This window comes from Salmo salar, chromosome ssa26 (genome assembly GCF_905237065.1).
Source record: "Salmo salar chromosome ssa26, Ssal_v3.1, whole genome shotgun sequence".
In the NCBI taxonomy this organism is placed as follows: domain Eukaryota; kingdom Metazoa; phylum Chordata; class Actinopteri; order Salmoniformes; family Salmonidae; genus Salmo; species Salmo salar.
The window spans coordinates 42,103,922-42,118,366 of NC_059467.1; the positions used below are offsets into that span (position 1 = coordinate 42,103,922).

Consider the following 14,445-nt stretch of genomic DNA (forward strand, 5'->3'; position numbering starts at 1 on the left):
TCCTTAGAATGACACGGTAGCGCTTTATGATGCTGCACGTTTAAGACAAACTGTCTTGGGTGTGATGGGCCTTTTTCTAAATACAGCGCATTGTTACAAAAAAATCCTACTTCAAAATCTCCCTCACCCTGTTCGTAACCATGAGAACAAACCCAAATACACACATTCTCATTAGTTCAGAGAAGTTTGGACTCTAGTGAGTACCAGCGCTGTGAAGAACTGTGAAACCATTAAACCCACCATGTTGTTACTCCCTCCCATCACTACAGAGAACTCTGAAGGTGTCTCCCTCCCCCTGGGCAACTCCAAGGACTTTATCATCTCCTTCGACCTCAAGTTCACCTCCAACGGAAGTGTGTCTGTGGTGCTTGAGACCACGGAGAAGGGCGCGCCCTTCATCATCCACTATGTCACCTCCACTCAGCTCATCGCCTTCAGCGGCCGCGACATCACCTACGGCATCGGGCCCCGTGCCGCCTGGTCCACGGTTACCCGGGACCTGCTGACCGACCTGAGGAAGGGCGTGGGCCTGTCCAACACCAAGGCCGTCAAGGCCACCAAGGTCAGCACCAAGGTCTTAATTGTGTTAGAGCAGGGCTCTCCAAACCCCATTTGATTCAGTTTATCAACAAGCTAATTATTAGAATCGGCTGCAGTAGATTAGGGGTGTAGTGAAAAATCTACAGGAGGGTGGTTCTCCAGGAACAGGGTTGGAGTGAGAACCTACAGGAGGGTAGCTCTCCAGGAACAGGGTTGGAGTGAGAACCTACAGGAGGGTAGCTCTCCAGGAACAGGGTTGTAGTTACAACCTACAGGAGGGTAGCTCTCCAGGAACAGGGTTGAGGTGAGAACCTACAGGAGGGTAGCTCTCCAGGAACAGGGTTGGAGTGAGAACCTACAGGAGGGTAGCTCTCCAGGAACAGGGTTGTAGTTACAACCTACAGGAGGGTAGCTCTCCAGGAACAGGGTTGGAGTGAGAACCTACAGGAGGGTAGCTCTCCAGGAACAGGGTTGTAGTTAAAACCTACAGGAGGGTAGCTCTCCAGGAACAGGGTTGTAGTTACAACCTACAGGAGGGTAGCTCTCCAGGAACAGGGTTGGAGTTAAAACCTACAGGAGGGTAGCTCTACAGGAACAGGGTGGAGTTAAAACCTACAGGAGGGTAGCTCTCCAGGAACAGGGTTGTAGTTACAACCTACAGGAGGGTAGCTCTCCAGGAACAGGGTTGGAGTGAGAACCTACAGGAGGGTAGCTCTACAGGAACAGGGTTGGAGTTAAAACCTACAGGAAGGTAGCTCTCCAGGAACAGGGTTGGAGTTAAAACCTACAGGAGGGTAGCTCTCCAGGAACAGGGTTGGAGTTAAAACCTACAGGAGGGTAGCTCTCCAGGAACAGGGTTGGAGTGAGAACCTACAGGAGGGTAGCTCTCCAGGAACAGGGTTGGAGTGTAAACCTACAGGAGGGTAGCTCTCCAGGAACAGGGTTGGAGTTAAAACCTACAGGAAGGTAGCTCTCCAGGAACAGGGTTGGAGTTAAAACCTACAGGAGGGTAGCTCTCCAGGAACAGGGTTGGAGTGAGAACCTACAGGAGGGTAGCTCTCCAGGAACAGGGTTGGAGTGAGAACCTACAGGAGGGTAGCTCTCCAGGAACAGGGTTGGAGTGAGAACCTACAGGAGGGTAGCTCTCCAGGAACAGGGTTGGAGTTAAAACCTACAGGAGGGTAGCTCTCCAGGAACAGGGTTGGAGTGAGAACCTACAGGAGGGTAGCTCTCCAGGAACAGGGTTGAGGTGAGAACCTACAGGAGGGTAGCTCTCCAGGAACAGGGTTGGAGTGAGAACCTACAGGAGGGTAGCTCTCCAGGAACAGGGTTGTAGTTACAACCTACAGGAGGGTAGCTCTCCAGGAACAGGGTTGGAGTTAAAACCTACAGGAGGGTAGCTCTCCAGGAACAGGGTTGGAGTGAGAACCTACAGGAGGGTAGCTCTCCAGGAACAGGGTTGGAGTTAAAACCTACAGGAGGGTAGCTCTCCAGGAACAGGGTTGGAGTTACAACCTACAGGAGGGTAGCTCTCCAGGAACAGGGTTGGAGTGAGAACCTACAGGAGGGTAGCTCTACAGGAACAGGGTTGGAGTGAGAACCTACAGGAGGGTAGCTCTCCAGGAACAGGGTTGGAGTGAGAACCTACAGGAGGGTAGCTCTCCAGGAACAGGGTTGGAGTGAGAACCTACAGGAGGGTAGCTCTCCAGGAACAGGGTTGTAGTTACAACCTACAGGAGGGTAGCTCTCCAGGAACAGGGTTGGAGTGAGAACCTACAGGAGGGTAGCTCTCCAGGAACAGGGTTGGAGTGAGAACCTACAGGAGGGTAGCTCTCCAGGAACAGGGTTGGAGTGAGAACCTACAGGAGGGTAGCTCTCCAGGAACAGGGTTGGAGTGAGAACCTACAGGAGGGTAGCTCTCCAGGAACAGGGTTGAGGTGAGAACCTACAGGAGGGTAGCTCTCCAGGAACAGGGTTGGGGTGAGAACCTACAGGAGTGTAGCTCTCCAGGAACAGGGTTGGAGTGAGAACCTACAGGAGGGTAGCTCTCCAGGAACAGGGTTGGAGAGCCCTGCTGTAGAGAAACAACAAAATGTATAGAAACAATAATACATTTTAACCAAACAATACATTTAAACATGTTGGTTAAGACCATAAGATACTATTTACAGTGTTAAAATATATTTTTAAATGTTAGTTACCAAATCAGCATATAACCCATAAGGTTATAAAGTACCAGAAACTTAGAAGTAAAAGTTGTGTGAATCTTGGTAGGAAGAGTTAATGTTCCTACCATGTTAAACATGGCTTCAGTTAAACAAAACAACCTGCCCCCCCCCTGTTTCCAGGTGATGCCGCGGCGGGTTGTGCGACTGATAGTCCGCGGGCGCGGCGCCATCGACAACGTCACCATCGCCACCACGGCGCACACGGCTGCTTTCTTCGCCGCCAGTGACTGGCTGCTGCGCAACCAGGACGAGCGTGGCGGATGGCCCATCATGGTCACACGCAAGTTGGGTGAGGGCTTCCGCCCCCTGGAGCCCGGCTGGTACTCCGCCATGGCGCAGGGCCAGGCCATGTCGACTCTGGTCCGTGCCTACCTGCTCACCAAGGACCAGACGTACCTGAACGCTGCGCTGCGGGCCACCGGCCCCTACAAGCTGCCCTCTGAACAGCACGGCGTCAAGGCTGTCTTCATGAACAAGTACGACTGGTACGAGGAGTACCCCACTACACCAGGCTCCTTCGTGCTCAACGGCTTTATCTACTCGCTGCTCGGTCTCCACGATCTGGCCGAGACGGCGGGCGAGAAACTAGGCCGGGAGTCTGGCCTGTTGTTCTCTAGGGGCATGGAGTCCCTGAAGGCCATGCTGCCGCTGTACGACACGGGCTCAGGCAGCATCTACGACCTGCGGCACTACATGCTGGGCACAGCCCCCAACCTGGCACGCTGGGACTACCACACCACGCACATCAACCAGCTGCAGCTGCTGGCGTCCATCGATAACGCGCCCATCTTCCGGGACGTGGTGAAGCGCTGGAAGAGCTACCTGAAGGGGGGACGGGCCAAGCACAACTAGGAGCCGGTCCTGGACCATAAACTCTTTGGGGAAGGTGTGGGAGGGAACCGGGTGATTTTTGTATGTGTGTGGGTGTGCACATCTATCTGTGTGTAAAGCCTACGTAGCTAAGTGTGTGTGATCTGGTAAGGTTTCAGAGAAGGTGAAAGGTGCGTTCAGTCTATTGCAGTCTAAAAGCGGTAAATGTTTGTGGTGCCCGTTACAGTCCCGGGTCTTATTTTTGCCACTGTAATTGCAGCTGTGGTCTATTCCGAGCTAGCTGTTGTAATTATGTGCAAACGTAGCTTCAGGGAGTGTGTCTGTGTGTATGGGAGAAAAAGGGTGCCCCCCCCTCCTATTTGTCTCTTCACTCATCAGGATGCTACAGAAGAAGGTCTTGAGTGGGTTTATTGAATAGCTTTGTTCCAACACTTTATTCCTTCACTAGTCTCCCCTCTAATTGTCTTTTTGTTTACTGTTTCATCTGTGTTTTGGGACGGCTGGAGAACTAGCTGACTGAAACCGTACTGTAAATACTAGATGAGTATGATATGAGTCTTTTATTTGGAGGAGACTAATTTATAGACTCTTTTTGGAGGAGAGTTTTCACCCAGCCGACCAGGTTTCCAACAACATTGATGATAGTTGTTTTGAACGTACCAAATGTTATTTGTTCTATGAAAGTAAATAGTCCACTGATTGGTGTTCAGAGTAGAAAGATAAGGAGCTACTATCGTCATTCACTAACAGTCGCTCCCCTGGATTATCATGAGTAACCCCAGTTGATGTAGAATCAGTTTATTTTAACCCAATCCCAACCTAAAACATCAGTATCCAATAAATAGATCTGTCTTGTGGTCAGCTCTTAGGGGTAGCAACATCTCGCCCCTTCCAGAAAACATCCCATTCCCATAGGCCTCATAACCACCGCACCACAATCTCATTTTGGGGGGCGAAGATTGAACCCTGCGGAGCCCCGTAGTCCTAATCTGTTCAGGGGCGGTGTCCGTGTAGCTGCTCTCAGGTCAGTTTGATTGCTCTGGGACACGGGTTGTATTTCAGCCCAGCAATGGGAGGCAGCATCCCTGATCCCCGGCCACAACTAGCTCCCATTACAGCTCCCATTACAGCTCCCTGGGGTCGGCCCATCATCCTTCACATACTGGAGCCAGAGGCATTCGCTATAGTCGTTACATTACATCCTATCTTTTCCCATTGCCAGGAAATGGCCGCCCTCCCCTCAGTCTGAGACTGGAGCTCTGTTCATGTCCACTATAAATCCATCTTGAATTCTTCCTTAGTGATTTCACTGATTTTTTTTATTTCACCGTGGGTTGATTTTCGTGAACCCTCTCCAGTTGTGAGTGTCTGATCAGCAAATGAAATGTAGATGAATGTAATTTATTTGAATATTGTTATTGTTTCAGTAACACTGACATCATATCCTATTTTACATTCATTGTCAGAAATACTGGCTGCTACACTACATTTTGATTACTCTATCAATCATCTGGAAATGATATCAATCATTTGCTAATCACTACACTACAATTCTGGAAGTGTGTGTGTCTGCGCGTGTGTGAGAGAGTGGGCAGATTGAGGCGTCATGTTGTTCGAGGAACACTGTCAACAAGAACATCGCCGGCGGCTGAGGTTGTTTTGAACGCTGCCCTAATTCTTGGCACACGGAGACGCTAGCGGAAAGCAAGCTAATGACAGTCAGTCTTTCTCCCATCCGTTAGCATGCGTGGGCTCAGGCCTGTTTAATCTCCCTGCCTGGCCTATTGACAGGTGGATGTGAGTGAAGAGGGTTGCAGAGCCACCTCTAATTCAGACGGTTAATAGGCTTGAGTCTTGAGAGCCTGTCGGTGGTGCAGCAAGGAATGATTCAGCTTTTAACTGACTGGTAAACAATGACTGGCCAAGCCCAAGAAGACTGTTTCAATCCTGACTGATATGGAGTCAGATCAAAGATGGTTTGTGGTACAGATGGATCGGGTTTCACCGTCTCCAACCGGCTACAGGAATTCTAAAGTTCGTAAGAGGTTCAAATGTTCTTTGTTCAAAGGACCACTCCATTTCTCCCATTTTTCCTAAATCACTTTTTAACTTGATAAAAGACGAAATCCGGCTATTTTAGTGACGTTGGCCCTCGCTCTTTGAGGTGATGCCAATGACGTATAAAATAATGAAAGGAAAACCTACTACTGGTGTGAGTCTGGTACTGCCGTCAGAGAGGAGACCGTAAGAAGAGCTTGGCGTGAGCTACATGTTTTCATTAGAACATGCAGAGGAAATGGTTGAGTCAATGGGGTTTAACCTTCATTTACTCTATCAGTGAAATTCAGTGTCAGTCGAGGTGCAGTAGTTCTCAAACTCAAAGCCCCAACCTTGTGTTTCCTAGCCTGGTCCCAGATCTGTTTTAGCACGACAATGACCATAGGATTTCACAAGACTGCACAAACGCATCTGAGACCAGGTTGTGTGTGTGTCTACCTGCTCCATCTGATCTCCCAGGTTCCATGTCAGTCACAGGGTTCAGATGGTCACCTCTTCACCCTCTGTGACCCTTGCCCTCTTGTGCCCTGCTCTGGTTTCATTCTGGAGGCCAAGTCATTGGTTGCTGAGAAATTGCACTCTGAACCTGTCATAACTTGAGATCCCCTGATTTGGATATTCAATGGATATTGTTTAATTCTCTTAATCATTGGTTGATCATTTCTATTCAATCTCATTTCTTTACATGAATACCACTATGCATATTTCATACTTTGACGGGACTAAGAATGAAGTACATTCTTTAAAAAGATATTGGGACAGTGAGGCGTACCGATAGGGCCTGTTTATTGAGAGCTTCATTTTGTTCAGACCAAAGTCTTTAAAAGTCCAGGTTGTTTGAGGTGTTATTCTTCTTTTTTTGGTTTCTACATATTTTCCATGAAGCATTTTGTTTGTCAGTCTCAAGTCTGAGATATCACAAGATGACAAACGATAATGCTTAAACGAGAGTTTCTTGCCTTCCCCCCTCAGAGACAACGGGGGAATCAACTGCCTTTTGAAAAATGTTGTTTTTGAAATGTAGATTCTAATAGAGTAGCGTGGGAAGTTGTAGTTAACAGAAGATATGTAAAACTGGCCTGTCTAATGGGATGTGTGCAACCGTACCTCTAGTGTTAGTGCTCGGTCATATTTCAAAGGGAAAAATAGGCTCCTAACTGCAGATCCTCCTGGAGGGGGTTGTAGTTTACCAGCTTGTTTTGTTTAGCGTTGCTTTACATGGTGGAAGGATTTGCTTTAGGGTCAGCTGTTTTGTTTGTTGTTGTTGAGTAAAGCACAATCACAGGCTCCATTCGTTGGTCTATATTTCTGTTGGATTTTCTTTCTTCTGGACAATGTGCAACGCCTTCCTTTTGAAAGCTGCTATTGTTTTTCACTGTGTAATGGAATCTTTCTAGTCTTTATTTTCTCTCCTTTTCAACTTGATTCTTTCCACTATCCTGTAAATTGACATGTGCGGATCACATGTGACTTATGCAATAAAATGTAGACTGTGTCCCAGCTGCCGAGGGGCGCCCAGAGAGCGGTTGTACAGACAAGCACAATGTGCACATGCTACCATTTTTTTATGCAGAGAAAAAGTGTTTATATATATAAGAGTGAATCTTTGTGCTTAAAAGTCGCTTTTTAAAGTTGTAAAATAAATACATTTTTCTTAATGTTGACGTCCAATGATCTTTCTTCAAATATGCAACCATGTTCCTGTTTAATACTCTTTAATTGCTTAGAAGATTAATCAATCAAGGTGTATCAAAATGCACAACTCGTTTCGGACGAGACGATTGAGTTACAATCCGATAGTCTACTTCCATTAAGTGATCAGTCCTCTACACCCACAAAACACAAACCTGAGCAAAGACCTAATGGATGGAACCCGGGTGAGTTTAAGCACATTGAATTGGAAACTCGTTGAGGACGCTCGACCTGAGCTCAGCAGAGCTCCCCTCTCCTGACATTTATAGACTTCAGCCCTTCTCTCTCTCTCTCCACAGACCCTAATGATATTACCTTTCCTCCTGACAGCCAGTTTGTCTCCCAGCCCTTTAATTAGGCCTTTCCCAGACTCCAGGCTTTGTCTCTTTATTGGCCCCATTGGCCCTCCCTCCACAGGACCATCCACATCCTTCACCTACTCTAGTGCCATTCAGATGGCTCTGATAGCATTAGAGGAATTCATGGTGCTTTGAGAGTCCGGAGACCCAGGAGAGGAGCACTGCAGCTGGGTTCATTTCGCTGTCTGTCTGATCAGATTAGCTCCAGGGTGACCCTACGCTCATTGGGTTTGGGTCCGTGTGAGGCGTTTGTAGATGGGATAGGGAGAGGGGGGGTGGAAGGGTTTGAGTAGAGCAGATTAAAGCAGGGGAGGTAAGAGTTGAGTGAGTGAAAGAGGGAGGTAGAGGGGGAGAAAGGAAGATGGAGGAAGCCTCGAGTCATCACTTCATTGTGTAAGACGGAGCTTATGAAGTTGCAAGTCTTAGAGGTAGCTGGAACTTTCTCATTACATTTGATTTGCTTTTTCTAATCTTTGCTTGGTTTATGATCCCACTCTGACCTATTTTAAACACTGATGCTTATCTAATTCAGAAGCAGAATAAACATTGTTATCGAATGCAGATAGTTTTAGCAATATCTATTTCAGACGATGGAACAGCAGAGATGATCATTAACCAAAGACCATGTGATCATTCCCTGATTTGCTGCCATTGACTTACCAAACCAGCTAATTACAGTGTTTGGCTTGGCGCTTTGTCTCGCGGCTCTCCTCTTATAGGCATTGTACTGAATAATATAGTGCATTATGCCACTAACTGGCAGTTGTGTTAGAGCCAGAGGTGACCTCGGGTGCGAGGCTGGCATAACCGTGCCCCAACCAGCGAGGGAGAGCGACCTGAGCTGCTTACCCACCATTAATTATGAATCCGGCAGGGCAGACTGGGTCAGGGAGTGTCTGTCTGCCAGACACACACCCGACCTCGCCAACAGACTCCAGAACACCACAACCAAGCAGACGACCTAATCCACTCCAACCTACCTACCTTCTACCGACCTCCTGTCACACTGGCAGCACACACACTAGGACGTACTGTATTCTAATGAATGTGCTGCAAGAAGCCCGGTTTCCATTTGCACTTTGAAATTAGGGCCAAATTATGCCCCCACTGGGGGCTCTGTTTTGCCTGCAGAAGAGGAGGGTGTTTAGCCTCAAGTAGATTTCTCTCAAAAGCGGTGGTTACGCACCAAGGGCTTCTTTCCACAGCATGTGGTGGAAACCAAATGGTAGGTTCAGGTTGTGACCTACTGGGTTGTGGCCAGAACCATTGGTCTTTGTTTGGGTTTGTCACAGGGGAATTCTTCATTGTAAAACTATAGGTGGGTCAAGGCCTCTGGTAGATTTGGTCTATTAGGTCCCATCTGTTGCTATTAGAAGTCGTATCAGAAACCGTAGGAAATGTTGTCAATCACTGAGAATTCCCTCTTTCGCTACAGCGGAGCTACTGTGTCTATGCATTGTTCTTACAGAAGATATGCAGAAAGATTACTGCTTGTCAGAGAACACAATGAACTCAAGAAAGACTGGGTCATGGTGCAAGTTAAAGAAGCTAGTAACAACTGATTTTAATTAGGTTGAAAAATACTATCTTCATAGCCAGGCTACTAACGCTATGTTACAGCAGTGATATTTATTTTTATATGGCTTCTGGGGGTGTTCAGGTGATAAACAACGTTGATGTATTTTATTGGCCATTATAAGCCGTCACTGTAGTTGAATGAACACATTTGACCAAAGCAATCCAGACATACTCAAAACCATGCTAATACCAATATTAGGCGTTAGGATTCCCCAACCTGTGTGGTAAGGTAGGCCTCAGCTGTTCACCTTGAGGACTGTTCAGAACTCTACCCTGTTATGTTTCCATATGAAAAGACTGACATCTTGTGGTGAAGTGTGATATTGCAGACATAGCTGTGAGCTTGCGTTTTATTCACCTGTCATATGTATTATAATAGGGAAGAGGATTGAACTCTCCTGAAAGTCTGTCTGGAATTCAACAAACTACCATTAATTTTTTAAAGTGTTTTATTATTCATTATTTGCATCAAGAATATGACATTTCCATTATGAGGTCAAATAATCTCATAACAGTGATGTTTTTTCTAAGACATCCAGAGATCGATGCTCTAAATGTCCAACAAACTGGTTTGGATTTAGCCAACTACTTATTAAGATTGCATAAGATGTATGATAGAAGGAAATAACTTATTAGTTTCCTAAGTCTCTCTGGGGTCCCAGGTGATACTATATCCAGGGCTGCTTTACTGAGCTCTCCATGGCGGAAGTCACATGACGATCCATCGCCACAATCATTAGATGATGGGAATGCCCAAGCAACAATTATCAACACTTAACGTATGTTCTTACATTGTAAATGTCTTGGAAACTGGGGCCGAACGGGACCATGGCAGGAGAGATCCTCAAGCCGGCCAGGGTCACTGGATAATCCAGCCTGGAGGCAGGCGTGTCCTCCTTCCTCCCGGCGCATGTCCAAATTGATCCCGGCACACGTCCTTCCGCCCTGCGCTCTTCCTCCCTTCCTCCCTGTGCGCGTCCTTCCTCCCTGTGCGTGTGTATTGTCCTTCCTCGCTAGGTGTGTGTCCTCCTTCCTGCATGACTTGAGTGAAGCCAATGCAGCCGCTAAGGGAGCAAGTATCTCACTACACGTCAACACAGGAAGAGTCCACCATGAACCCCCTGTGCACGTCAACACAGGAAGAGTCCACCATGAACCCCCTGTACGTCAACACAGGAAGAGTCCACCATGAACCCCCTGTGCACGTCAACACAGGAAGAGTCCACCATGAACCCCCTGTACGTCAACACAGGAAGAGTCCACCATGAACCCTGTGCACGTCAACACAGGAAGAGTCCACCATGAACCCTGTGCACGTCAACACAGGAAGAGTCCACCATGAACCCTGTGCACGTCAACACAGGAAGAGTCCACCATGAACCCTGTGCACGTCAACACAGGAAGAGTCCACCATGAACCCCCTGTACACGTCAACACAGGAAGAGTCCACCATGAACCCTGTGCACGTCAACACAGGAAGAGTCCACCATGAACCCCCTGTACGTCAACACAGGAAGAGTCCACCATGAACCCCCTGTGCACGTCAACACAGGAAGAGTCCACCATGAACCCTGTGCACGTCAACACAGGAAGAGTCCACCATGAACCCCCTGTGCACGTCAACACAGGAAGAGTCCACCATGAACCCCTGTGCACGTCAACACAGGAAGAGTCCACCATGAACCCCTGTGCACGTCAACACAGGAAGAGTCCACCATGAACCCTGTGCACGTCAACACAGGAAGAGTCCACCATGAACCCTGTGCACGTCAACACAGGAAGAGTCCACCATGAACCCCTGTGCACGTCAACACAGGAAGAGTCCACCATGAACCCCTGTGCACGTCAACACAGGAAGAGTCCACCATGAACCCTGTGCACGTCAACACAGGAAGAGTCCACCATGAACCCTGTGCACGTCAACACAGGAAGAGTCCACCATGAACCCCTGTACACGTCAACACAGGAAGAGTCCACCATGAACCCTGTGCACGTCAACACAGGAAGAGTCCACCATGAACCCCTGTACGCGTCAACACAGGAAGAGTCCACCATGAACCCCTGTGCACGTCAACACAGGAAGAGTCCACCATGAACCCCTGTGCACGTCAACACAGGAAGAGTCCACCATGAACCCCTGTGCACGTCAACACAGGAAGAGTCCACCATGAACCCCTGTACACGTCAACACAGGAAGAGTCCACCATGAACCCCTGTACACGTCAACACAGGAAGAGTCCACCATGAACCCTGTGCACGTCAACACAGGAAGAGTCCACCATGAACCCTGTGCACGTCAACACAGGAAGAGTCCACCATGAACCCTGTGCACGTCAACACAGGAAGAGTCCACCATGAACCCTGTGCACGTCAACACAGGAAGAGTCCACCATGAACCCCGTGCACGTCAACACAGGAAGAGTCCACCATGAACCCCGTGCACGTCAACACAGGAAGAGTCCACCATGAACCCCGTGCACGTCAACACAGGAAGAGTCCACCATGAACCCCGTGCACGTCAACACAGGAAGAGTCCACCATGAACCCCGTGCACGTCAACACAGGAAGAGTCCACCATGAACCCCTGTGCACGTCAACACAGGAAGAGTCCACCATGAACCCCCTGTGCACGTCAACACAGGAAGAGTCCACCATGAACCCCTGTGCACGTCAACACAGGAAGAGTCCACCATGAACCCTGTGCACGTCAACACAGGAAGAGTCCACCATGAACCCTGTGCACGTCAACACAGGAAGAGTCCACCATGAACCCTGTGCACGTCAACACAGGAAGAGTCCACCATGAACCCTGTGCACGTCAACACAGGAAGAGTCCACCATGAACCCCTGTGCACGTCAACACAGGAAGAGTCCACCATGAACCCCTGTACACGTCAACACAGGAAGAGTCCACCATGAACCCTGTGCACGTCAACACAGGAAGAGTCCACCATGAACCCTGTGCACGTCAACACAGGAAGAGTCCACCATGAACCCCTGTACACGTCAACACAGGAAGAGTCCACCATGAACCCTGTGCACGTCAACACAGGAAGAGTCCACCATGAACCCTGTGCACGTCAACACAGGAAGAGTCCACCATGAACCCTGTGCACGTCAACACAGGAAGAGTCCACCATGAACCCTGTGCACGTCAACACAGGAAGAGTCCACCATGAACCCTGTGCACGTCAACACAGGAAGAGTCCACCATGAACCCTGTGCACGTCAACACAGGAAGAGTCCACCATGAACCCTGTGCACGTCAACACAGGAAGAGTCCACCATGAACCCTGTGCACGTCAACACAGGAAGAGTCCACCATGAACCCTGTGCACGTCAACACAGGAAGAGTCCACCATGAACCCCGTGCACGTCAGCACAGGAAGAGTCCACCATGAACCCCGTGCACGTCAACACAGGAAGAGTCCACCATGAACCCCTGTGCACGTCAACACAGGAAGAGTCCACCATGAACCCCGTGCACGTCAACACAGGAAGAGTCCACCATGAACCCCGTGCACGTCAACACAGGAAGAGTCCACCATGAACCCCCTGTGCACGTCAACACAGGAAGAGTCCACCATGAACCCCCTGTACGTCAACACAGGAAGAGTCCACCATGAACCCTGTGCACGTCAACACAGGAAGAGTCCACCATGAACCCCTGTGCACGTCAACACAGGAAGAGTCCACCATGAACCCCTGTGCACGTCAACACAGGAAGAGTCCACCATGAACCCCCTGTGCACGTCAACACAGGAAGAGTCCACCATGAACCCCCTGTGCACGTCAACACAGGAAGAGTCCACCATGAACCCCTGTACACGTCAACACAGGAAGAGTCCACCATGAACCCCGTGCACGTCAACACAGGAAGAGTCCACCATGAACCCCCTGTGCACGTCAACACAGGAAGAGTCCACCATGAACCCCGTGCACGTCAACACAGGAAGAGTCCACCATCAACCTCTTTTAGAGAATTGTGTGGGAAAATACATCATTATGCACATCAAATGGACATCTGGCCTATGAGTGATCTTTTCTTTTGAATGTAGGCTACCAACGTGGTCTCGGAGCATTTCGTATTATTCTGTACGGAAATCCCAGACATGGTTGTACTATTTAATGGATGTCCATTGCAATTTGTAGGATATGTTACAAATTGCAATTTGTAGGATATGTTTACAAATTGCAATTTGTTGTGGCTTACGCTAACCCATGCACCCAGACCAACCACCCTCCTTTCGTTTTTACCTTAAGTAACCTGTCTTATGTAACCATACCAAACCTAACATATCAAACTCATTTGAGTGTCCCAGATTTATATTTACTATCTTATATTTACTGGTCTACTCTGAGACCAGTCTGAGGCTACTCACATGTGTAAAGTGTAGGCCTGTAACATAAACGTTTAATACACTCAATTTTCCCTATTTTAGTTTGTGTGTCAGCTAGGCCAAATTATACAGTGTGCATACTAATTTACCTGTTGTGACAAAGTGTGTCCGACTCTTAATCAGTGAAATTTGGGATACAATTGGCTGAATGGCGGAGCTGTCCTTCAGCATCACAAAGTTTTCCCTAACCACCACTATCTCAATATGCAATATATTCTACTTGCAGTTCAGCACCACACAAACTCACATTGAGGATGCACACCATGATAATAACATAACTAATTGAGGATGATCATATATAATGTGTAGGCCGATGTGAAAGGCACAATCTAAATAGTAACATTTCATACATCTTCTGTTTGTTCTTTCATTCAATTTCCTTATCAATTTCCTTTTCTAAGGTGTTAAATTGGATTGTGGCACTATCAATCCATTGAGATTTTTTATTTTTTTGTAAATACAACCAAATTGTTTTTTTGTTTTTTTTTCATCCAAAATCCAAACTTTTACCTTTCCAGACAATTTGAGACTTTCCAAATGAATGTGTACACCTTCCTAGCATGATTTGATATCACTGTCATTACATTCACTACATTAAATTAGACTACATTAAACTAGACTACATTAAACTAGACTACATTAAACTAGACTACGTTAATACATTAACTAGACTACATTAACTAGACTACATTAACTAGACTACATTAAACTAGACTACATTAAACTAGACTACATTAACTAGACTACATTAACTAGACT

General features: G+C 47.8%; 1 protein-coding gene across 1 annotated transcript in view; it reads left to right on the forward strand.

The window, feature by feature from the left end:
- Nucleotides 1-7,315, forward strand: part of LOC106562708 (D-glucuronyl C5-epimerase B) — an 84,883-nt gene extending 77,568 nt beyond the window's left edge. The window contains exons 5-6 of the mRNA XM_045708959.1: nt 270-562; nt 2,889-7,315. Of these exons, the coding sequence (XP_045564915.1) occupies nt 270-562; nt 2,889-3,620 (1,025 nt within the window). The 3' untranslated portion in view covers nt 3,621-7,315. The remainder of the gene's footprint in view (nt 1-269; nt 563-2,888) is intronic.
- The last annotated feature ends 7,130 nt before the right edge of the window (nt 7,316-14,445 follow it).